Consider the following 24,907-nt stretch of genomic DNA (forward strand, 5'->3'; position numbering starts at 1 on the left):
ATTTTAATTGGAGGAGGGAGGGACAGAGTTTGCGTCTAAGCTCAATTTGTCTTGAAGGCTTTGTCCACAAAACTTGATGCCATGAAGTTATGGCATGACTGGAGGGTTGGCATCTATGACTGAATGGCTTGTTGGCCGTTTTTTGGAAAGAACGAAGCAAGGCAATAGGTGAGATAGAAGCCAGCAAGGAGGAGGCTAGAAATGGCTGAGAGAAATTAGTGGTGGCAGAGAGAGGAGTGGTGGAGATCTTATTAATGGGGGGGAGGAAACATTCTGGAGTTAGTGAAGGCCCCAGCACAAGGGGGACTGTACACCCAACCTCTCTGATTGCAGCATAGTCGTGTTTAACTGTAGACTTGTAAGTGGGAAAGGAGTTGAATACCAGGTTGTCTAGGAACAGAAAGGTTGTTTACAGTAGTGAGGAACTGTTGCCACATCATTGTTACTTAGTAACCCAGTTTGGATTTTTAACATGGTTTCAGTGTTACAGGAAGGTGACCAGAACAGACTAATGACTACACTGTCAGCAATTTTCCCCACTTAAACTTAAACACGTTCGTTTCCATTCAGCTTCTGGATGGCCAAAGTGCATCTCCCTAATGCCACCATGGCGTAGTACTCAACGCTCGAGCCAAAATGTGTGTGTGACTCTCTGTGCAGAAGCTGTCTGAAAGGACAGCCCCCCAGCACACAACCTCTCTGCTTCTGCAGGCTCCAGTTGTTGCCATGAATGAATAGGGATAGAGGCAGCAGAAGAGCCCAGAGCAAAGCAGAAATAATGGCGGGGTGGGTAACTGCAATGGAGAGACAGAGCCCATGGCCTGAGGCAGCATCCAGTGTTGGTCAGACAGAGAGGGACTGCAGCAGTCATGGGGCACTGGGAGCACAATATGTATGTTATGTAACCAACGTACATCCCCAGTCCCCGAACTAGCCTCAATGTAAACAGATGCCATTGTCATGGTGTTCCCTAGAATATTTTAGAAGTCTAATTTGTTAATGAAACAACTGGAAGCCTGACTCTGAAATACTCTCTACCACATCATCGGCTTCCTGCATGTGGAAGCTGACTTGCTGTTCCTGGATCAGAAAGGCTCCTACACTGAAGTTTGGGCAGGATGTGGGTTTGGGGTGGAGGGGGAGAAGCATTTGGGGACAGAAATAATGTATGTAAGATGATAGTCAAATGTGGGTCCCTCAAATATAACCGTATAAAGGTGATTTCTGGCTCAGACTTGGTAATGGGTCAGATGAGTACATTTCTGGTTGCTACCTGAGTTGGGCTGAGTAAACTCTGTGGGACTTCATTCCAATTTAAAAACACCCAGCCGCCTAAGCTTCTGTCCATTATGATTGCAGAGATCCCCCTTCACAGTATGAGCCATAACAATGCTGCCTTCCTGAGTCTGCAGATAGATAAACAATACCTTGAGAGGTAGGAAGGGCACCTATTCACAGCAGCAAGATGTCTACTTTGGTATGTTCAGAATTATGCCATTGCTGACTATTTCACTGCTGATTACTTTAGCAAGAACACTGAGTTCTTAGAATCATAGGACTGGAAAGGACCTCAAGAGGTCATCTGATCAAGGCCCTTGCACACAGGGCAGGACTAAGTATTCTCTAGACCATCCCTGACAGGTGTTTGCCTAACCTGCTCTCAAAAATCTCCAATGACGGAGATTCCACAACCTCCCTAGGCAATTTATTCCAGTGTTTAACTTCCGGGATTGCGGTGGAGCATGCAACAATTAGCACCACTGCTCCCAACCCTCACCACCCTGCCGCCTTCATGAGTCAACAGTGTGCCCTTGTTGCCAAGAAGGCTAATGGCATTTTGGGCTGTATAAGTAGGGGCATTGCCAGCAGATCGAGGGATGTGATCATTCCCCTCTATTCGACATTGGTGAGACCTCATCTGGAGTACTGTGTCCAGTTTGGGGTCCCACACTACAAGAAGGATATGGAAAAATTGGAAAGAGTCCAGCGGAGGGCAACAAAAATGATTAGGGGGCTGGAGCACATGACTTATGAGGAGAGGCTGAGGGAACTGGGATTGTTTAGTCTGCAGAAGAGAAGAATGAGGGGGGGATTTAATAGCTGCTTTCAACTACCTGAAAGGGGGTTCCAAAGAGGATGGATCTAGACTGTTCTCAGTGGTACCAGATGACAGAACAAGGAGTAATGGTCTCAAGTTGCAGTGGGGGACATTTAGGTTGGATATTAGGGAAAACTTTTTCACTAGGAAGGTGGTGAAGCACTGGAATGGGTTACCTAGGGAGGTGGTGGAATCTCCTTCCTTAGAGGTTTTTAAGGTCAGGCTTGACAAAGCCCTGGCTGGGATGATTTAGTTGGGGATTAGTCCTGCTTTGAGCAGGGGTTTGGACTAGATGACCTCCTGAGGTCCCTTCCAACCCTGATATTCTATAATTCTATGATTCATTAGATGCCTAGATGGACATTGGTACGGGTTCAAATTGTATTTGGCACTGGTGTGATTGCTACTGGAATACTTTGTCCAGTTCTGGTGTCCACAGTTGAAGAAGGATGTTGATAGATTGGAGAGGGCTCAAAGAAGAGCCGTGAGAATGATTAAAAGATTGGAAATCATGCTTTGTAGTGAAAAACTCAAGGAGCTCAATCTAGTTATTTCAACAAAAAGAAGCTTAAGGGGTGACTTGATCACAATCTGTAAGTACGAACATGGGGAACAAAAAATTGGTAACAGAGAGCTCCTCAATCTAACAGACGAAAGCATAACAAGATTCAATGGCTGGAAGCTTAGGCTAGATAAATTCAGACTTAAAATGAGGTGTGAATTTCTAACAGTCAGGGTAATTAACCATTTGAACAATTTACCAAGGGATGTGGTGGATTCTCTGTCACTAGCAACTTTAAAATCAAGATTGGATGTTTTGCTAAAAGATCTGCTCTAGTTCAAGCAGGAATTAATCCAGGGAAATCCTATTGCCTGTGTTATACAGGCGGTCAAACTAAATGATCACAGTGGTCCTTTCTGGCTTTAAAATCAATGAACTTCCAGCTATAGATTGGAATCCTATTCCAATTTAAACCTTACGCCAGGAAATAAACTAGTGATTTCCTTGTCCACTATTATATCCTAGTAAACAGGGTGGGTTGACTTATGGGGTCTATATACCAGCTGACATTTCTGAAGGAATGAAACTTAAACCACCTGGAAATATCTGTGTGCCAGGTCAAAAGAATGAAGTACGCTGCACTCTCCCTTCCGGGGACTCTACTAGAGAAGTGTGTGTGTGTGTGTGTGTGTGTGTGTGTGTGTGTGTGTGTGTGTGTGTGCGCGCACTTCTGAGCTCTCAGGACACAGGCCAAACATTTCGGCCTCCATTGACATGCTGTGGATGTTGAGCCAGGTGACAATATTACCAAACAAAAGCCTGTTTTATGCATTTTAAACATTTCTGCCCTAGTAAAACTTACTCTCAAGCGCTCCCATCTGCCCTAAGGATTAATTCCCTGCAGGGTTGGGTAGGGGGAGGTTTACGCTTTTTGTTTACACCAGAGTTTGGTGGAGAAATGCCCAAAACCAGGTTCAGATGTCTTTATTTCTGTTTTAAAAGTTGAAATAAAACCCCCGACCTGTTTCACAGCTCCAAAGAATTTTAGGGGAGCAAATCTGAGTTAACTCACCTGCCAAATGTTAGCTTGATTTGTCTAGAAACAACCAAAAATGTTAATGCTCCAAATCTAGAAAGTCTCCTAACAGGAAAAGCCTACTTGTCCCTAATTACAGTGATGCCATCAGCACTGTCACGGTATCTTGCGGAGACTCTGCATTTAAATTGCAGGCCATCAGGGAGAAGAGAACTCTGGATTGCAGAAACTGAGGCAGCTCTGACCAGCATGAATCTGACACCACTCTACCACTGCCTTGGGGAAGCTAAGGGAATACAGCCAGTGATGCCGTTGGACCAAAGCAAGACTTGCCAGCAGCTATTTTAAATGAAGAAGTGATTTATGTATGAAACAAACTCCTATGCCTGGACCTACTGCGGTAGGGAAGGAATATCCCACAGGACTGTCATTGAAGTTTGCTGGACGGTCTCAAAAATATTCCCCATCAGAAACACCCTTTTCTCCTCTACCTCTGTTATTTAGACTTGCAGTAATAAGTGTGTGTCTGCTTCATCCAGTAGCCGGTGTTAGGCAGGCCTTTCGCCTGCTTTTAAGGCAGGTAGTCCTCTTTTTCTATGGTCACACGGATGCAGGTGGAGCAGCGCGCTCTTCAAAATGGCATCCTCCATGCGGTGTTGACCTTGACCATACCATACGTGCAAGGTCACACGAATGGGATCACACCTGGGCCCACACCATTCCCGGAAGTACTGGCATGTCCAGTATTCTGGGGACGCGGCAGTGGCTCTTAGCCAGCATTCACCCATCACAGCATGTGCCCTGCCACTGTGAAGCGTTCATGGTGTGCGGTGGGAATGTTTAGTTACAGGAGGAGCTGAGATACACTTGACTGTACCTGGAATAATATTAATACTCAGTCTGCCCGTGATGCCTCTCATCCGCGGTACTTAAGGCCCTGATGCAGCGTTCGCTTCCAGGCACCTCTTTACCAGGAAGATGTAGGCGAGCTGGAGAGAGCTCAAAGAAGAGCAGCAGAAATAATTATGGGGCTTCAGCAACTTGGCTTAGGAAGGAAGATGAACAGAGCGCAATTGTTTTTCCCTTTAATTCAGAAAAAGCTGAAAAGAAACTTCCTACAAATTCACCTTTTGGGCACTGTTGACTGCTCCGGTTGGGCAAACCTGCTTTGAAGTCAGTGAGAGTTTGCCTGTGCTGCAGGATTGATCTGATCTGTAAAGAGAATTCCAGACTGATGACTGGATATAATCAATTGATCTTGCTCCCTTTGAAAAGGTTTGGGCAGTCAAGAACTCCTCGTGTTCCTGCGGCTCTTGCCATTGGAGTGTGCTGCACCCTGAGGACAGGTTGTCTGTTTGCTAAGCCTTTTGGGAGCTTTCAGTTCTATGAGAAGAACAGCATTAAAATACAGCACAGCGCATTAAAGAGCCCTGCACCACTGCAAGCACAAGTATCAATGACGCAGCCCCAGGAAAATATCATTTCAGTGAAGAATCAGAGGCAAAAGGAGTTGGAAGCATCAAAAATGGGTTAGGAGGAACCTGTGATTCAGACTAAGGAATCAAAATGTATTCCTCATACAAGCACCTCCGATAACTATCTACAGCCACCTTTAATGTGCTTCAATCAACTCTAGTTTTACTTGTACTTCAGGATATTTAATGTTCTGTTCCTTCGTATTTTCTGCATAAGCTTCAGGGCTTGGAAAGGCAGGAGGTGATCATTATAGATACTACTTCTGTAGTATTTCACATATGCAAAGCCCTGTACAGATTTTCACTAACCTTAATAACAGTCTGTGAGGGAGATGAGTATTATCCCTATTCTGCAGATGCGGAAACTCAGGCAGAGAGGTTAAGTGAGTTGCCCAAGGTGACAGGTGGTTGAGTCAGGATTAGAGTTTAGGAGTTACTGGCTCCCAGGTTTATGCCACTAGACCATGTGCCTCTTAAGTTTGTAGTCTCTATTTTATCTTTTACAAGACACTAATGCATTGGCCTCACAAAAAGCAAGTAACTCAGAAGAACCCCACCCACACCGGGCCACCTGCTGTGTTTGCTGAACTGGATTAGCGTGACTGGTCAGCCATCTTGGGTGGACAGGGTCAGACTGCCTCTATACTGAACTTAGAAACTCTCCTAGCCTATACCCCTACTCCTAGCCAGGACCTCATTCCTAGTTTTTCATACAGTGAAGATCTAGCCTAAAATACTGTTTCTAAACTTGGGCTTACCACTAGCCAGCCAACCCCTGTTTTAAAACTCAGCTGGCCTGAACTGGTTTTAAATTTGGTTTCTAACTAGTTCAACCTAGTGTAGAAAGGAATAACCCTCTCATAGGCAAAGTATGGGTGTTTGACGTCAGCCATGGTGGCAGTCTCCCTGTAGAGCACTGCTGAGGAAGAGCAACACGCAGAATAAATGTTAAAAGGAAATCGGACTGGGCTTTCCCATAGTGGAAAGGAGTCAAAGTGGATCTAAAAGAAGGGTAGTTACTGAGTAGCAGGATGGTGAAAGCCCTAGTCTTTTCCCTGCTGGTGATTTAATGGAAATGAGGTTGGGGGAAGTCCAACTTGGGACCCATCTGCACTGTAGGAGCTTTCATGTTGAGAAACCTAATTACAGCGTAGCAGTCCCAGGACTTACATTGTACAGTAGAACCTCAGAGTTACGAACTGACCAGTCAAACAAACACCTCATTTGGAACCGGAAGTACATATTCAGGCAGAAGCAGAGACCAAAAAAAGGCAAATATAGTACCGTACTGTGTTAAACGTAAACTACTAAAATAATAAAGGGAAAGCAGCATTTTTCTTCTGCATAATAAAGTTTCAAAGCGGTATTAAGTCAATGTTCAGTTGTAAACTTTTGAAAGAACAACCATAACGTTTTGTTCAGAGTTACAAACATTTCAGCGTTCCGAACAACCACCATTCCCTAGGTGTTCGTAACGCTGAGATTCTACTGTAATTCGGACTGAGTTGTATTTTCACCTCCTCCCAAACCGGGCCGCAATACAGTCCAAGGTTGTAGCATGGTCTGGGTCGACTGTTGAAACCCGGGTCAGGCCTGTCCATACAACGTGACTAAATCCTGTATTATATTAAGCCCCTCCCACCCACCCCCCAAAAAAGAGTAGCTTCCACAGTGCAGATGGGAACTTGATTCTTAACAAAGAGCTATCCACACCATGAAAAGCGCCCACGCAGTAGTCTTGAAATAAGAGAGGCTGAAGAGCTGGAATAGCAGGAGTCCTTACGGACCAGGATTTAGGTGATTTGGAAGGGTTCTCTAGGTATCTTGTACAGCCAAGGCCTGGCTAGGTCAGATATGAGGCAGGCGATTTGACCTGTAAATTCAGCTACAAATATCTCCCCACCTAATAAATTTTTTTACCAGCAATCCAGTGGGCATAGTGGTACATAGGTGCTGGAGTTAGGGGTGCGGAGGGTGCTGCAGCACCCCCTGGCTTGAAGTGGTTTCCATTATATACAGGGTTTACAGTTTGGTTCAATGGCTCTCAGCACCCCGTAGTGGTATGGCCAATGTGAAGGACATGGTGGATTTTATAAATAGGATATTAGTGCTGGACAACATGTCATTTACAGGGTTGCCATAGTGAGTAGGAAAGAAGTCTGTTTCTTGTGTGCATAATCTTTAGTTGTTCACTTTTGAAAGTCAAATGGAGCATTAACTATCGCCTGAGTGCTTCTGCTTCGCTGGCATCATTTCCATAGATCACTGAGTATCCTTGGTGCCTTTCTGCAAGCGCATATTCTACTATGCTTACTGATTAGCTCTCTTGAAATAGCCCGGTGGTCAACAGTGGAAAGTTGGCTGGATCTAGGAGCCTATTGCCAGAGAGGGATGGCTGCTATTGACAGTTAAGCCAAGTGTCTCAATGAAGAGCTAGTGACAGTTGTGTGGGAGTGAGTTTTACACGCTAAGAAATTTTTTTTTTAAACCAAGAGCATGTCACAAGGTGGGGAGAGGGCTCTTGGGTAGTCTATATCGACTGAGCGTCTGTCTGACCATCCCCCGCGATAAAAGGTGATAAGTTGTGTTGGGGTGATTAGAGCCCAGTCATTTGTATTAAATGCAGAGAATGTTAAACTCTTTGATTTGGATTAACATGTCAGATTAACGAACTGAGGCCCTTGGTTACTTATCACTTAAACTCTCCCAACCCTGACACATGTGACTGTTCCAAACTCAGACTGGTCTGTGCACGGTTACTCAGCAGAAGCCTTACAGAACAGGTTCTGCACGGCACAGAGCACTTGCATTTCTCTTACACTCTCTCTGGATTTGCGTATGCTAGAGGAAAAACATTGAGAGGGAAGCTTAGCCCTTCAGAAAGGCAGTGATGTCAGAGTTGTGTCCAATGTCAAGACTGCAGGTTCACTGTGGCCATGTCTACACAACAAAATTCTGTCAACCTAATTTATGTCGGCATACAGCCACTGCAGTTATTAAATCACTTGTGTGTACACACCTGTGGCTCCTTGTGTGGGTGGCGCACGTCCTCCCCAGGAGCACTTGTATCGATTGTATTGTCAGTGTGGGACATGGTGGGATGGCTCCTGAAGGCCCTTAACAGTCAACATAAGCTATGCAGTATCTATACTGGCATTGCATTGACCGAATTACATGTAGCGTGACTCTACGCCACTCGGGGAGATGGTGTTACTAAATCAGCATGGAGAGGAGGCACTTATGTCAGCAGGAGCCAAATTTAAGTGAAGACGCTTCCAAAGGTAGGTCGATGCAAGGCAGCTTATGTCGACCTAACTGTGTAGTGTAAACCAGGCCTGTAACTTTGGCCTCTGGATGTTTTTCCCCTACAATATTTTTGTTAGGATCACAAGTGAATAACGTAACCCATTTTCACTGAAGTGTGTTCTGTCCCAAAGCAGAGTCGTAGTGAGACCATTTGACAAATCTGCATCCCTGATGAAACAAGATGAAACCAAGTTCTTTAAAACTCTCATGTTAGTCAAGAGAGCAGTTTGGTGCAGAGGTTCCTTGGGGAATGTTTCCATTGACTTAACCTTACCTACCTTATTCAGAAAGTTTTCCATCAACTGATTCCATTGTGTGTCTGCTTTCTCACCTTTCAGATCTGTGCCGTTTGTTTGGAGGAATTCAAGCCCAAAGACGAGCTGGGAATCTGTCCATGTAAACATGCCTTCCACAGAAAGTAAGTGCTGAGCTACCCGTCGGTACAAAAGACCAAAGTTATGTTTACAAAAGCCTTGCATGTCTCTTGGAAACACTGGCAGCACTACGTAGTTGATGGCCTCTGAATTACAAAGGCTTATATTGTATACATCTGCCTGTGCTGTGTTCTAAAGGATTAACAAATGCTACTCCTCTTTAATAAGGCCTCATTTACTGTATTAAGTTGAGCCATGTTTACTGAAGCTTTGGAAATCTAGTCACAGTTGCCTTGAAAGTTGTTGGGAAAAGTTGTCTGCACACGAGCCTTGACTTTCATGGAGAGACTTGTCTTGTCACACATTCATTTGCATTAGAAGTCGAGGGTTCTAGGTGGTGTGTATGCGGCTGTGTGCTGTGTTGCCTAGTTAAACCTGCCCAGGGTGGGCCTTCATTCTAAAAGCACAGCTCACTGCAACGTGGAATGCTCAAAACAAAGCAGGAAACGCAGAGTGGGACTGGCTTGCCTGGTTGGGATAGGCAAACCTTCCTGGAGAGTTTGGAAGGGAGCAAGGGTACTTGGCAAAGGGTATACGAGGCTTCTCAAAACGTATGGGGAGCATGACGTGTGGAGTGGGTGGATTCAAAATAAGCTCGGGTGAGGAGTAGCAAGGGCTGTCTGAGGAGATGGAGGTGAGAATAGAGGCATGCAGAGGCTGATGAATTAATAGCTGGAACTGGATGTGTAAAGAGAGAGGGAAGGCAGTGAAGGGACTTAAGTGGCAGGGGAGATGTGATCAGACTGGCCTGAAAGGAAGATAATCTTGCCAGTAACCTTTCTGACAGGCTGGAGTGGAGAGAGTGGAATGCAGGGAGGCCAGGGAGAAGGAGGCTTACAGTGATCGGGGTGGCAACGGATGAAGACTTGCACTGAGGTCCTAGCAGTAAGGCTAGAAAGGAAGTAAATACTTGTCCTGGAATGCTGCTGTTCTGTTAATTTGTAGGCTACGTATCGTTCTTGTATAGTGTACAATGTGGGAGAGGGAGGGGCCATGGCTGGCCTCCAAATCTCACTGCAGTCACCTCTCCCTCTGCCCTGGCTGGAGAGAGGCCAGCAGGCACTCTAGTGCTATTGGGCTGGAACTTTCCAGTTTAGTTCTGAACTTCACACCCTGCAACAGGATTTTAGTTGAGCTAACACACACTAAAAACTCACGCAATCCCCACCCCCTTCCCCCAGCTTGCTGTCTACCAGGTGACTCTAATTGTTAGTCTAACAGTTCCCTTACATAACCATGTCTACACTGAACTTTCATTGGTAAAACTTTTGTTGGTCAGGAGTGTGAAAAAACCACACCCCTGACCAACAAAAGTTTTACCGAGGAAAAACGCCGGTGTGGACAGATCTTGGTCGGCAGGAGACGCTCTCGCACCATCAAAGTTAATGCCCCTTGGTGGAGGTGGTTTTATTTTGTTGGCAGGAGAGCTCTCTCCTGCCGACAGGGCAGCTATACTGCGTACCTTACAGCTGTAAGGCGTGCAGTGTAGACACAGCCTCAGATTTGCTCTAAAGCAGTGCTGTCTGTTCCCATGGTATGAATGCATAATTTCCCTCTCCCCCAAAGCATGTAACCTAAACAGACAGTGGAAAACTGCTTTCCCACTCATGCAAAGGTGGTTTTTCAGTGACCCAGATCTGGACATGGACCTAGGTTTTGTGACTTGACTCCCTCAAAAATCTGCAGATCCATGAATCATTCTAGCTGTCATGGCCTCTATGTACTCTCTGTGCATGTCTGTGGTGTTGTGCATTGCACCTGTTCATGCCTTCAGATCATAGTGTTCCACCCGCTCTGTACAGTGATGCAGCACGCTCTATTGGGAAGAGCTGCGTGAGCGTCTGGAGCTAGATCAGTAATAGTCACACTCTCTTGTGCGCAAGGCATGCCCACAAGCTTTTTGAAGGAAAAACGCCAGACGCTGGTAATTTGCAGGATTCAGTCCTAAAGTGCTGCGCACCTCCTGTGCTTCAGTGGGAGTTGAGGTTGCTTTGCACCCTGCAGGAGCAGAGCTTTGTGACCTAGCAGTAGCTCAAATGCAGTCTTTGGGGGCTAGAGCCTGTTTCCCTGGGAGAGGGAATACTGGTGAAGAAGCTGGAGTTATCCCCTCCTCCCTTTGGAAAATGCCATTGGTTCTTTACCTTCCACCTGTCGATCTGCCAAAGATGGGCAGAATTGACATCCGGCACGTAGTACTTCCCATGCTGCAGTTCTGGTATGAGCCCATGTCCTGGGACAGGGTTCAAATCTGCCAGATACTTTGCTCTGAGATGGGATTGCTACCAGCAGAGTTGTGCTAACACAGCAACACTCTGGGCCTAATTCTGCAAGCCTGCTGTGTGCAAAGCACCCGCTGAAGAGCTCGGATCTGTGTTGGGGGTCGGCAGAAGGCAAGAGCTTGAGTTGAGGATGCCAGGTCTGACCGTTTGGGGGCTTTTGTCAGGATGTGGGTTTGCTTGGATGGCGCTTGCTCTTTAAAAGAAAACAGCATTGCAGAAGTGAGAGTCACCACAGAAGTCCATAATGGCGTTCTAACCGTCATCCCAGTTCAGCAGAATCCGGCACATTTAAGTGCAGTTTTTTTATTTGCATAAGAGGGGGGTGTGGAATTTTAAAATTCTTGGGGTGAGATTATCTCTAAATTCCAGTATAGAGCTGGCATAGCGATTTTCCTGCTATAAAAATGCCTGTTCACTGTATAAAATTGACTTTCCATGTGTGAATGCAAAGAGGGACTTTCAGTGGTTTGAGCAGTGGCCTGCTAAACCCAGAGTTGTGAGTTCAATCCTTGAGGGGGCCACTTAGGGATCTGGGGCAAAAATCTGTCCGGGGATTGGTCCTGCTTTGAGCAGGGGGTTGGACTAGATGACCTCCTGAGGTCCCTTCCAACCCTGATATTCTATGATTCTATGAACTAAAACTCTGGAGGTAGAAATGTGCCTAATTGGATGAAAATGGCAGGTGAGTGTGGAAGCCAGGAGTCTGGGGCTTGATTCCACTTTTGTCACTGACTCTCTCTACATGAACTTGGGTAAGTCATTTAACTTCGCTCTGTTTCCGCAGTTTCAACATGGAGGTAATGATTTCTACCTCCAAAAGGCTGAGAGAATTAATGTTTGGCAAGTGAGACGAGGCACTCAGATGAGGGGGGCCGTAGAAGTGTACAAAGTGTTCAGTGGTGGTAATCGGGTTCAGTGTGAATTAACTCTGTTCTCTCTCCTTCGTTCCCAGGTGCCTCATTAAGTGGTTGGAGGTGCGAAAAGTGTGTCCACTCTGCAACATGCCTGTCCTACAACTGGCACAACTCCATAGTAAGCAGGACCATGGGCCTCCCCAGGGACCCCTGCCTGGGGCAGAGAACATTGTATAGCTTCTCCCAAGCAAAGGACACTTCCATCACAAAAAATATCGCAAGGATGAAAACGATGGACTTATGCAGAGAATCGCAGATCTCTGAATCTGTTGCTTACAGCCTTGGTGCATCTACCAGGATTCCCTTTGTCTCATGAAGAGCTCCCACGATGCACTTTAGGGGACGGGGCCAGATGCTTGGACTTCAGAACAACCAAAGCAATATGCCACCAGCGCAACAAGAAGACTAAAGGCAACGACAAGCCTATGTGTTTGGGTTTTTGAGAGCACTTTATGACGGACCCTGTCGACGATATTACATGTGTAGGCCTGGTACCTGTTTCTGGCTAGTTGACTGTATGGTGTGCTGAGGAGGCGGGATAATGTTACAAGTATAATAAGAGAACTTACGAAGCAAAGTCTTTCAAGACACTGGCCCCTGGGTACCTTGAATGGTAGATCCTATGCAGCCAGTGGACATCTTCCCATCTCAAAAAAACAAAACCAACCTTCACACCCCCTTTAAAAACTGTCTCCATAAGGCCAAACCCAGCCAGCGGTTACCTCGCGCTGAATGGCTAGTGGCTGGAGAAATGAGCAAGGGTTTTACATTGTTCCTTTACGGAGATTTTCCTGAAGTTGTGGGGTTACTCAGAAGTTTAAATTTTGACAATGTCCTGTTAGCATGGACAGCACCATGACCAGTCTGCCAACGGCCTCTAAGACAGTGCAAGCGCAGAAGCACTCTGCGCTGAAGTAGTTCCAGGGGAAGGTTTGCAGGTATTGGGCTGCATCTGTCCAGTAAGGGAACTGGGTCATTCTAATGTGCACATATGGCCTGATTGTTTCGGAGGTACTGAGCACCCACAGCTCCCCAGTCTTCATCTCTGAAAATCGACCCTTACGTGACCCCAAAGGAGCAGTGAGGTTGGATCTGCTCTTGAGAACATCCGTTGCCCCCCGAGTGTTCTGGAATGTGATGGGATGATTTTCCTACCAAGTGCTGGCATTAAGCTGGCGTCGGACACAGGCACTGACTGCAAACGACGCAGCAGCCATACACGTGTCCGTATTTTCCTCTGCAATAGGAAAGCCCCTTTTAAAAGTCTGAGTCCAAGGCCCAGCGCTTGCACACTTCCCTTCCCTTCTCATGTAGTTGGTGAAGCTTGGTTGCAGTACACAGCCTCACTCTCTCACACGCTCTCCTGTCTGCACAATCACAATCGCAAAGGGCTGACTTAACCTTGGCGCAGACAGGCTCAAGTCCACTACATTCAGCAGAGCGGCTGCCTCTTACTTCAGAGCCAATGATAAACCTTGACTACCTTGTTTCTTTCTCTCGGCTCTGAATTAGAGAAAGGTACCATAGATCTACCCATGTCATTCTGCTGGGGGCAGAGTTATTCCAGTCGCCCTTTTGAGTGCTGGGGCCCACTTGAAATGGATGTGTATCGGGATAAGCGGTGGGGCATAAGGTCGGTTTGCGTACGTATGTCTTTTGGGGTTGAGGAGTACTCTTGGTGTTTGGTTGAACTATATTTAAGCAGGGTAGATTTCTGATTTCTAGCTCCACTTTGAGTGATTCAAAAGTACTGACACTACTGAGATTCCTGAATTAGACCAATAATAAACAGCACAGATGCAGGTGGACCAGAGGGAAATTCTCCTTAAATGTACATAGCTAGCCATTGTCTAAAATAACGTAAATGTGCATATTGCTTACTGCATTGGCTTGCCAGCCCTTTCTCCTCCTAGGTACACACCTGTGTGCTTAGCATCTGCTGTAATGCAGTCCCATGAGAGCCTCACAGCTACTCCCATTCAAGGCAGATTCTCTGGTTCTTTAACAGTGTTCCAGGAGCCTGATATCCCCTGATCTGTTCCTTTTGCTGTCACATCCAATCCAGTATACATCTCATGTTCTACCAGGAGTCCTTTTGTCTTCTAAACATTGCTTTATAAGGGCCAAATCCTGCTGCCATTGATCTCAATGGAAAAACTCTCCTTAACCTCGGTGGCATCAGGATAGGGGACATCAGAGGGGGAAGATTCACTTACTCTGAGCGCCCTCTGCGCTGACTTTGACTGTTGCAGCCTGCATGTTGTTTGCAGACTGTATTGTGATGGGGGATGGGAGGGGAAGGCAGATGTACTTGTTTATGAATGTGAACCCTGCCACGCATCTGTGGCTAGTTCACACTGCTTATTTGCCTGCTCATAGGTATTTGCATGAGCTGTGAATGACTGAACAGTTTTACAAAGGAGCTTTGCAACGACCAGGGGGAAGAAGGGTGAGTTGCGAACATCTACCATTAGCCACTTTGTCCACCGTGAACTTCAAATTCCCCATTTTACCGGAATAGAAAAGGCCCAAATGCCGTTATTTCCCTTTCTTCGATCAGCACCAAGCTGGTAGCGGTCGGCAGTATTGATTAAAGCAACGTTAGGTGCCTTTGACCTTTGTTCCCTTTACAGAGCTACGGTACAGTACCACACCACCACCAGCTCTTGCGGATGAAACCGACCATCCCACCATGCCTCAGCCTGTCGAGTTTCTGTCTCTGGCCCAGCCAGGCAGGGCACGCTGGCCTATAGATGGATGTCAGCAAAGAGGGTTGACGACGTGTCTCTCTGATATAGCCTAATATATGCATTTCTAATGTGCCTACACAATAATTTAGGTCAGACTTGAACAAAAAAACCTCCTGCTGCCACTGAAGTCAATGGGGAATTTTTGCCAGGGGCTTCACTAGGAGCAGGATCTGATCCATATTGTCTGTCCTGTGATATGTGCCCCCTTCCTGATCCCGCCCACCACCATTTATCCTTTCTATGTACTTTTATTTTTTTGCCACAGACATTTTTTAAGTCATTCAGAAGAATCTGCGTCCTGAACATGATGTTTGAGACTCTTACCTAGGCAATTAGGTATCTTAGATTGTATTCTGAATGGAACAAAGATTTGGATTTGAACTATGAATATAAATTGACAGGGCTGGCTTAGTGTCTTCCCTGCTGTCTCCTGGCTGTGCTGATAACGTTTGCATTTTATTTCTGTGATGAATACCACAGGCTACAGTGCTGTATCTCATTGAGGATAAATATGTGTGGTCCCTGCATTCTTGTGCCCTGGAAAAGCAACCAGCCTGGCTGCATTGCTTCCTAGGTGCCTCTGCTTGAGAAAAATCTGTGAATTCCTTCCCTGAACATCTAGGCCACTGAGGATGCTCACTAAGAAAGTGGTGGCTTTTGGTCTCCACTTCGTAGTAAATGAAAGTGGCTCCTAGGCTGGTCTCTGACAGCATACGACTCCTGGAGGAGTGGAGCGCGGTGCTACTCTAGAATCTGTGTCTCCATTCCTGTGGCTGGATTAGAATTTAGTATGAATTCTATGGAGCTTCCTCACACAGCTCCTGATCCTTCCAGGTTCTCAGTGCTCAGAGCTGCTCCAGAAATCACTGGAGTTCTGTGCAAGGACAGTTTGCAGGATCAGCACTAAGGATTTTTTCTGATGGCTCGCTTGGTAATAGGGTAGTGCAAAAAGCTTCATGTCTGGGTAGGAATCTAGCCTAGGTCACCAGTGTCTGAAAGTCATGGCTATGTGAGGGCGGTTGAGTGATCTGCGAGTTGGGAGTCTCATTCCCTTTGTTAGCATCTGGTCTCTCCATTCCCAGACACTTCATCTCATTTGGTACCCTTATTGGGAATCAGAGTAGCAAGGCTGAGAAATGGGCCATGGACACGTCTTCCTTCTCATTCCTAGGGGTGTCCCTTCAAAGCAGGGACAAAGGCACAGGGAGGTGACTATGATGCTGTTTGCAGGATCGCTGTCTGTTCTGGGCACAGATCTTCAGTCTTGAGAGTTTCAATCTATAATTAGTTCATTTAGTTTCACTAAATTCTCTGAAACAAAACTTAACTTTTCTGGTTCTCTGCGTCCTATCAAGTTACAAGCAAACTTGAAGCCATGCTCTGATTGGACCCCAAATCCTGTAGGGGCCGTTAACCATACAAATACATAGAATAATGTCAGCACAGCAAATATAAAACCCGGGGGAGGGGAGAGTTAAAACCCTCTTGCAGAAGCTGGTCTGAAGTTGGTGCCACTTGAAATGTCCTCTCAAATGGCCAGAGGAATTCCCTGCACTTGCCTGGTGTGCTACATCCTTCAGTGTTTGATTGAACGAGTACATGCAGTGTGGCTGCGGCGTTACTCCATGCGGCTTTACCAGAATATTCAGCTCCCAGTCACATCCACGCAGTCAATGAGCCAGTGGAGTGAGGTGTATCTTTTTTTTAAAGGGCTGTTGCAGTGAGACTCCATCTTTCTCCTGTTGCTGTCCGTTTTAGAGCCATCTCAACCGTACTCAGGTTCACCTTGCTGAGGGATGTTATTAAGGTAGTTTGCCAGTTCCACGCTGTAGTCTCTGTAACCGGTACAACACCACCTTGTGTATAGTATCTGTCTGGTATCTCTAGAGCAATTGACTACCTCAAGGGAGCCATTTAATGTCTTAAACGTCAGCAGTACCTGCCCCAAATGTATGGGGGGGGTGTTATATCCACATCCCAGAGCATATGAACGTGTTGTCCTCTCTCCATTTCCCAGCACTAGATTCTGCAGAATAGCACTCAGGCTTTTGAGCAGATTTGTGGTTTGTTTCACGTTAACTGGTGACCAGAATATTTGGATGGTTACCCCAAAGGTGGCACAGATCCCTGCAAACTCAGCACTTCGAGACAGTGACCCAGGCTTGTGGATGGAATTAGGCTAAAATATTCACAGGAACCACATTCCTGTCTGGTAAGATTCCCTCTCCCAATCTCATTAGTCAAAAATATTTGTTTGACAGGCCACCTACCCACAACTCCCATTCACTTCAATGGGATTTGTGAGATTGGCACCTCTCAAGCCTCAGCCAGTGGATGAAAGTAGAAGCCCTCATGGCAAATGCAATTGTATCACCCTTGATTGATTGGTCCCTTCGTATATAGACCTTCTAACCAGTATTCTCTCCTCTAGTATGTACCCATAACTCCCACCAGTTAATGGGAGGTGTAGGTGTACATACCTATGGGAGAATAGGCCCCTAATTTTAGCAGGCTACTTGCAATCAGTGCATGGTTAGTTTCTTATAGCTGAACTAGGACAAGTTGCTCATGGATAATCCCTACTCGCTTGCTATTTCTCTCCCAACTGCATTATTGATGCAAATCTCCATTCCCAGTAGTGGAGTCGACAGGATCTCTGTGAATGGCCAGTTCTTGGTGCCAATTCGTGTTGTGATACAAAACATACACTGTTCACTGTAAAAGCCACACCTTGTGGCAAAGAAGATATTTGGAAGTATAGACTCTACCATGTGCCTATGTCTTGTGTTTCCTTCAAAAGTTGACTATTTGCCTTTATTGGAGAAAATTAAGCAACTTGTAGTCAACATTTGAAAACTCTCTGGTGTATATTTCAAAGCAAAAGGCCCGAGTGTTAATTAGTTGCCATAAACCAGGTTGCACTGACCCATTGGTCCAGAGCATTTGTAGTGGTGGTGGATTCTGAAGCTTGATCGGATTTCATTGTCTTGATGAGGAAATGGAGCTGCAGGGCATAGCTCTGTGTCCTCCTGGATGTGTCTTCCTAAATTCTTTACATGGTTGGTGAAGGCTCACTTTCCCCCTTGCTTGTTTTTGGTGACCCCAGTATTGAGCTGTTTGCCAGTGGATGGCTGACCTGTCTGATCTCTCACCCCAGTGTAAATCTGGAGTAACTCCATGACCACCAGTGGATTTATACCAGTGTGAGATCAGAATCCAACTCCATGTCGTGGAGATAACTATATATTGATCAGTCTCTAGCTGACTTTGGATGTAAATGGAAGGGGCAGGATATTACCTGAACCCTGCTCTTTCTTAGGGGTTTCTCTTTTTTGCTTCAGTATTTACAACTCTCCCTATTGAAGGGGTGCAAGAAAGGGGTCATTCAGTATTACATTGTACAGGCTTTTCTAATGGCAGAGTAGACTGTTCTTTCCAATACTTTTAGAATGGGGGTAAAGTTTCCCATTACCAATTAGTCTGTGTATTTTGATAGCATCAGTACCTGACCAGTCAAATGCTAGCGATAGTTCTTGTGATTAGGCTATCAAGGGGTTGGGGTTGGGGGGGGGAGGGGGGCGTGTTTTCTCCTTCTCTGTAAATACTGTGTGACTCCTGAGATGTTTATGCCTATGGGTTCATAGACATGTTTGTACACTAAGAATTCTGCAGCAGAATATTTTTTAAAACATTCGCTGTTTTTTTGTAAGCTATATTTTTGTATATTTAATTGCTATTTTAAAATTCTAATGCATCTTTTTTGCTAATCACACTATTGTTAAGGAAAAGAGAATTTGCATGTGATTTGACTTGAAATGTAAATAAATGCGGATTTTGGAAATCGTGCTGTGTTGGAGTCACTTCCGCCACCATCTCACCGAATCACACGTGTTCACCTGTCTGGTTTATGTATGTCACCCCCAGGGTGACCCTGGCTAAGTCCATTGCGGACAAACAGACGGTACCTACTGCTGGGGGCAGTCCAGACCAGGACACCATGGTGAGACTGAGTCAGCAGAGACTTGCCCCCTCCTGGCTTTTCCCCCCATAGATCTCAAAGCAAGTAAGCACCATTATCCCTCTCTGATAGATGAAGGGGAAATGCAGAAAAGTGACTTGCCTGAGGTCCCACAGTAAGTTGGGCAGAATGGAGCCCCAACACCCTGTACTGTGCTACCTCCCATGTCAGATTAGAACTGGTCATCTTAAAGTGACTGGGGCCCTGGATTCCCTGTCATCCCTTGCACTACAGCCTGAGCAGAATATTAAAGCTTTAAGGCTGGATTGTCCGAGTGTGTCCATGGCTCCAGATCACTTCAGTTTGGAACTGTGTGTGCTCAGGGCCAGTGGACATCAAGCCCTAACTAACTTCTAGCCCGAGATTGGCCTTGGCATCCCACTACATAAAGTTATCTACATAAACTGCTTGTTCTGCTGCCTCCCTACAAGACTGATCCAGCCTTACGCTTAGCATTAACAAACTATATCTCCCCCTGCTGACCACTTCTCCCTGTCCCCTCAGTGTACTGTAGGCAATACTCACACACTAGCTGAATGAGAAATCCCACATCAGCCAAGCCAGCCAGACCAGCATTTTTCTGGCTTGTACAAAGTGTTCTATTATTCAGCAGAAACTTCCAGAGTTCAAACTATTCAGCTTTCCTCTGTGCTAGCAACTACTCCCTGTCCAAAGGAAACCAGTCACCATCAACCTGGGAGAGCCTGGGATTGGCAATTCAACCTTGCATTGTCCAAATGCAATGTCCTGCCAAGCTAGATAGAGCTGAGCCAATTATTCACAACAAAGAATTCAGGTGAGGAATTCAGGGGTTACTGTGTATTCTTCCCCAGCTCCATTGGGGGGCCTTTTGGCTAGACTTCAGACTCGATCCCTGTCTGTACAGAAGAAGTTGCTTGGAAGGTCTTCCCAGATGAGTAAATTGCTACTTAAGACTGTGACTGCTCCATATCGTCGACAGTTCTACAGGTTTCCCTGGGGGGTTTCTGATGCCCAATAGAGGAACAGCAGCTGTGACATTCTCACCATTGAAAGATTTGCCCTCTCTGGAGCAGAGACTTGCCTTCCCCAGGGTAGTGGTAGCTGTTTCCAATTCAGGGGGGGTTCTTGGTTTTTCCATACCAGGGCTCTTCGATCTAGTGGGGATTCCCCCTTCCCTTTAACCATATGGGTAGGTTGGAGCAATTGTGATGCTCTGACACACATTTGCAACCCCGGGAGGAGTGGGGGGGGGGGGGTTTCACAATCCTCAGGCTGAGAAGCCATGTTCTAAGTACTTTCCTTGTGTTCCGGGAGCTGGGATACTAGGGCAATGGGATCATCTAGAGTAGGCGATGCCAAAACCAGTCAATGCTAGATTGTCTCCTGGGAGCAGAATGGAACCCTTTAGCTAAAGGAAACTTTCACTTCCAGGGGAAGTGTCAGCTGCCATAGCAACTGGAACTCTGCTGCTGCCCCCATCCAGCCCAAAGGAGTCTGAATTGCCTCCCCAGCTCCATAGATGGGGGCTGCTTCTGCATGGAGAGCACAGGGGCAAAACCACACACCACTGGAATTCTTCCAGGCCGGCTCTGAGCAATCAGCTCTGACTCTCCCCCACCCCCTCCGGAGCTGGTAGTGGAAAGTAGAGTTTTATTGCTTAATTGCTCTCTTGACTGATGGCTGCAGTTAAGAGAATCTGGAGCAGCCTGTTACTAAAACAGAAAAACCAACCCTTCCCCCATAAGAAACGAGGCACTGCTGGTTCCGGGCGGGTTTCCTTACTGAGCTTCCCTGAGAAGTTCTGGTCTGCCAGGGACTTTCCATGGTGCTCTTGATGCTGAAGGAATTCAGGCCCCAGAGCTACATGCAGTCGCTGCCTAGCGAAGGGTTCCGCTCAGACGCTTTCAGCGTGTTGCCAATTGCTTTCATGGGGGAAGCAGCAGCCCCCTGGGCCCTCCCCTTGGTGAGGTGCTGGAGAACGCAAGGGAAAAGAGGAAACTTTTTTTTCTTTTTTGAACCATCCTCGAGAAAGTAACCGAACTAGCCCACAGAGAATTCTACAAGGATGGCTCCAAAACCCTCCAGCAGGAACTTGGCTTGTTCTTCAATGCTACAGGCTTTTACAACCATGTCTCTAGAGGAGGCTATTAATGATGACAGTCACAATTGGAAGGGACCTGACCCCTCCATTGTGAGCTAGGGCATTAGACAAACTCTAACTCTAGGGAGCCAGAGGCCATTCTCCTGGGGAGGCAGGTTTAAAGAAAGCATGTATTCGATGCAAACTGCAGCAGCCCACAGCTCTGTGTGAACCAACACCTCACCCTGCTCTCTGCACTGGCTCCCCTGGGACTGCACGGAGCATCTCCACTGCAGCTGCGTTGCCTCTGGAGAAGGCGGGGGAGGTGGCTTGTGGCTTAGCAGTTCCCAAGCTGTTTAGGGCTTTCTAGATCAAAGCCACCACCTTTAAATTCCAGTGGGAAACCCCCAGGCAGCCAGTGTGAACGCCTCATGATGAGTGATGCTGCTTTAACAAGCAGGCTGGCAAATTCTGCCCCCGTTTCGGTGTGTGACCACTATGGTGAGTGGCATGGGGAGAGGAGCTACGGGCCCTCCCTGCCTTGTTAGCACAGCTATCCTCTGCTTCCATCTCTGGGAGATACCAATGGGGGGAAGAAGGACTTGCCGCGCCTCTCTAGTGAGGTGGTCTATGCATTGTGATCTAAACAAGATGGGACCTAGACATGTCTCATTCCCCTGCAGCAGAGAGTTCCACAGCTATGGTGCCCTTTCTCCCTGAGCAGGTTCCCTTATATGGTTTCGTTGCTGGCCTCAGCCCAGCTTGCAAGGGCCTGGGGTAGCTGTGCCAATTCTGGTACTTTCTTCCCTAGCTCACAATGGCACCTGGCCTATTGTTTTACCCCTAAAAGTGGCCCGCTCAGGCACCAGTGGGGGAGGTGTGTGCTGTCATTGCTTGGCCTGTACCTGCTCTGTGGACAGGTGACTCCAGGCTCCAAGACGGGCGGGCTGATGCCTTTCACCAGCACTGCATTCCTTGATGGATCGGGAAGCCCAGCCAGCCACCTGAGGCTTGCGCAAAGAAACGTCAGGCTTTCCTAACCTTATCCACTCCCCACTGACGATACACAGAGCCAGGCCTGTGTGGCCCTGCAATGCCCTGTTGCAGCCTCTGTATCTCACTTGGGCCCCTGAGAAGATGCAGGGGGAGCCTCCTTTGAAGGCAACTGGGCCCCACTTCAGAGGGCAACTTTTTAAATCTCCTGACAAAGTCACAACACACAGCTGCTGTCCGAGCCAGGAGGAGGAGGAGAGGCAGAGCTCCCAGCAGGTAAGGATGGGGGTTGGAAGCAGATGTTAGTCACATGAGATCCATGGCAGTTGGATTTTATGATTCTGGGCCATAAACCCCAGATTCATCGCTCATGCACCGTATCAGTGAAGGTGCTTGGCACTGAGAGGGACTGGAGCAAAAGTCTCTTTAGCAGCAGCAAGTGGTGGGATGTGTCAGGCTGGGACAGTGCCACTCCCCACCTGCCTTGCTAGGATGGAGGCCATGGGTGCTGTGCCACACTCCTTGGGAACTGGAAGCATCCCAGCATAACATACCACCCTGGAGCCTCTGCAGAGGAAATGGGAAATTAATAGAGCTGGGGGTCCATGTCTACATCTTGAGAAAGCTGTAAAAGCAGCTGGGCGTGTTTTAAAGGAACTGCACTCCACATTAAACCCCAAATACAACTGAAAGTATTAGTTACTTATATCACAGTAGCACCTCTGGGTAATCTGAGCCCCATTGTGCAAGGTGCTGTACATTTTAATCCAATAACTACAGCATTAATTAACTTGCACCTGGGATTAATGTGATCTGCGTTGCCTCTCCCCTCTGGCTTCAAGGCTGCACTGAAGTTTAAAAAGGCAGGAGGTAGAGCTGTGCTCGGAGCCAGCTGGGAGCTGCTGATGAGGCAGTAGTGTCTCCAGGCAATGTCCTTTCTGTGCCTGGAAAATGAGGCTTTTGTAGGCATTTTGAAACGTGGCTGTAAAAATGGCAGCCTGGGCTTCCCTGTCACATGATGTCCCTGTAGCCAACCTGCTTGATTGACAGTCCAAAGCTGCATCCTCTAACCGCTTGCCCTGCAAACTCAGCCTGGGAACTGAGAGTCAAGCTGGATACTTCCCTTCTCATGCCTCACCACTAGTGCTAAAGAGCCTAGGTTAACATTTCTGCTGAAGAGCCAGCTGACACCAGAGCAGTCCTTTATTGCTGCCTTCCTTGGTGGGCCCAAGAGCAGTAAGAAAATTACTCTTGGTGGTAAAGTCAGCAGCCCTGTCTCTGAATGCGCACACAGCCTGAGTCTGCTCTCACTTGCATTTGTTTTACCTTGGTGTAATTCCATTGACCCCCATGGTGTTAACTCCTGATTTACACTGGTGTAAGTGAGAAGAGAATCCAGACCACGGGACAGAACTTTAGAGCAAGTCTGGGCCATTTTTACCTTGTCATGTAATTGCACTTTATGGAAACCCACAAGAGTACTTAATGATTCTTCAACAGCCAACACAAATGATTGCTCTGATTCCCTTGAACAGACACCCAACCAACCAGCTCCCCTCCAGTTTTTACCCTGTGCTGCTCCCTCCTCAGAGCCACCACCACTGAAAATGAAACACAGTAGATTTATGAGAGAGGCGCCAACTCCAGGTCCAATCCCCCCCAAATTGTGGTCCTGCAGGTGCCTGAACCCACAGCCTTCTCTGGGTTGGGGTCCAGCCTTTCCCAACCCAAGCCTGCTCAGTGCTCCACACAAGGGATCAGACCAAACAATTCGCCGTTGTCAGCCCTGGGCTGTTAGCTCCCTGACAGTCATCAGAGATCTTATCAAATTGGTTTTGCTGCTCCAGTCACATGCAACCTGGGGATAGGGGAGGCAGGTGGGGAATTCTGCTAGCCTAGGTGATACATTTAAGGCTAAGAACCTGATCCTATGTCCATTACAGGCAATGGGGAAATTCCCCAGGAACTGGGCTCAGGCCCTTAGGGCCACCACTCTCTTCCCCCAGCTCCAGCCCATGAGGCTTTTGTGTTGCTGGCTGTGCGTGCAACCGGAGCAGAAGCTGAGCCAAGGGGCGACAGCAGGTGTTTCAACCACACCCCATGGCAACCGAATCACAACTAACTCGCTGGGAACCAAAGCCTCATGTGCTAGCATAAGGCAAAGTGGATTTATTTCCCCCTTTTTTTAATAAGCAATAATCGTCTGTCAACACTGCATTGCCGGCAATAAATAGCCAGGTGGCAAGTCACACTCACTGCCTATTCCCTGACAAGGGAGTCCAGCCAGGGCCAGTCTGTGGCATGACTCAATCCTTCATGCTGGTCACACCTGCTGTGGGGCCACGGAGCATTTCTCTGCCCCATGTAATGCTGGCGTGGGCCCCTCCCCAGCTCACCCCATATGCCCTGCTAGCCTGCATGTGTTGGGTGGGCGCCATGTGGCTGTTACAGTGTCTTTCTGACTCAGCATGGCTCACTTGGGCAGAGGGAGGTGAAGTACGTTTGCTGCGTGCTGGTTCCTATGCCTCTGTGTCACCTGCTGCAGCAGCCCCCCTGCAGCCAGCCCCCTGCCTGGCCTGCGAAGGAGTCATCGCTCTTCTGGGGGCTCAGCACCTCACAGGCCCAGGCCCTGAGTTCCGTTTTTCTCCTTGCCCCATTTACAGCTCTGCTCCTATGTGCCCCTCTCTCTACCCCTCACCCCATCCCTGCCCCATCCTCCCCTCAGCTAGCCCCCACCTTTGTCCCTGTCCTCAATCCTGCCCCCACCCCTGCTCTCCTCAGCCTTGGCCCTGCTCCTCTCCTCTCCTCTCCCCCAGTCTCTGCCCTCCCCCATCCCTGCTCTCCTCAGCCATGGCCCAGCTCCTCTAGTCTCCTCTCACCCAGTCCCTGCCCCTCTGCTCTTCCGTATCCCTGCCCCTCTGTCCACCCTGTCCCTCTGCTCTCCCCTGCCCCCTGTCCTCCCCTCAGCTATCCCTTCACCTTTGTCCCGGTCTGCCTGTCCCCTGCCCCTCTGTCCTCCCCCACCCCTGCTCTCCTCAGC

General features: G+C 47.6%; 1 protein-coding gene across 1 annotated transcript in view; it reads left to right on the plus strand.

The window, feature by feature from the left end:
- The window catches only part of RNF24 (ring finger protein 24), a 70,470-nt gene extending 58,037 nt beyond the window's left edge, over positions 1-12,433 (plus strand). The window contains exons 6-7 of the mRNA XM_065405468.1: positions 8,756-8,835; positions 12,083-12,433. Of these exons, the coding sequence (XP_065261540.1) occupies positions 8,756-8,835; positions 12,083-12,221 (219 nt within the window). The 3' untranslated portion in view covers positions 12,222-12,433. The remainder of the gene's footprint in view (positions 1-8,755; positions 8,836-12,082) is intronic.
- Positions 12,434-24,907: the final 12,474 nt, after the last annotated feature.

The sequence above is a fragment of the Emys orbicularis genome, chromosome 5 (genome assembly GCF_028017835.1).
Source record: "Emys orbicularis isolate rEmyOrb1 chromosome 5, rEmyOrb1.hap1, whole genome shotgun sequence".
Classification (NCBI taxonomy): domain Eukaryota; kingdom Metazoa; phylum Chordata; order Testudines; family Emydidae; genus Emys; species Emys orbicularis.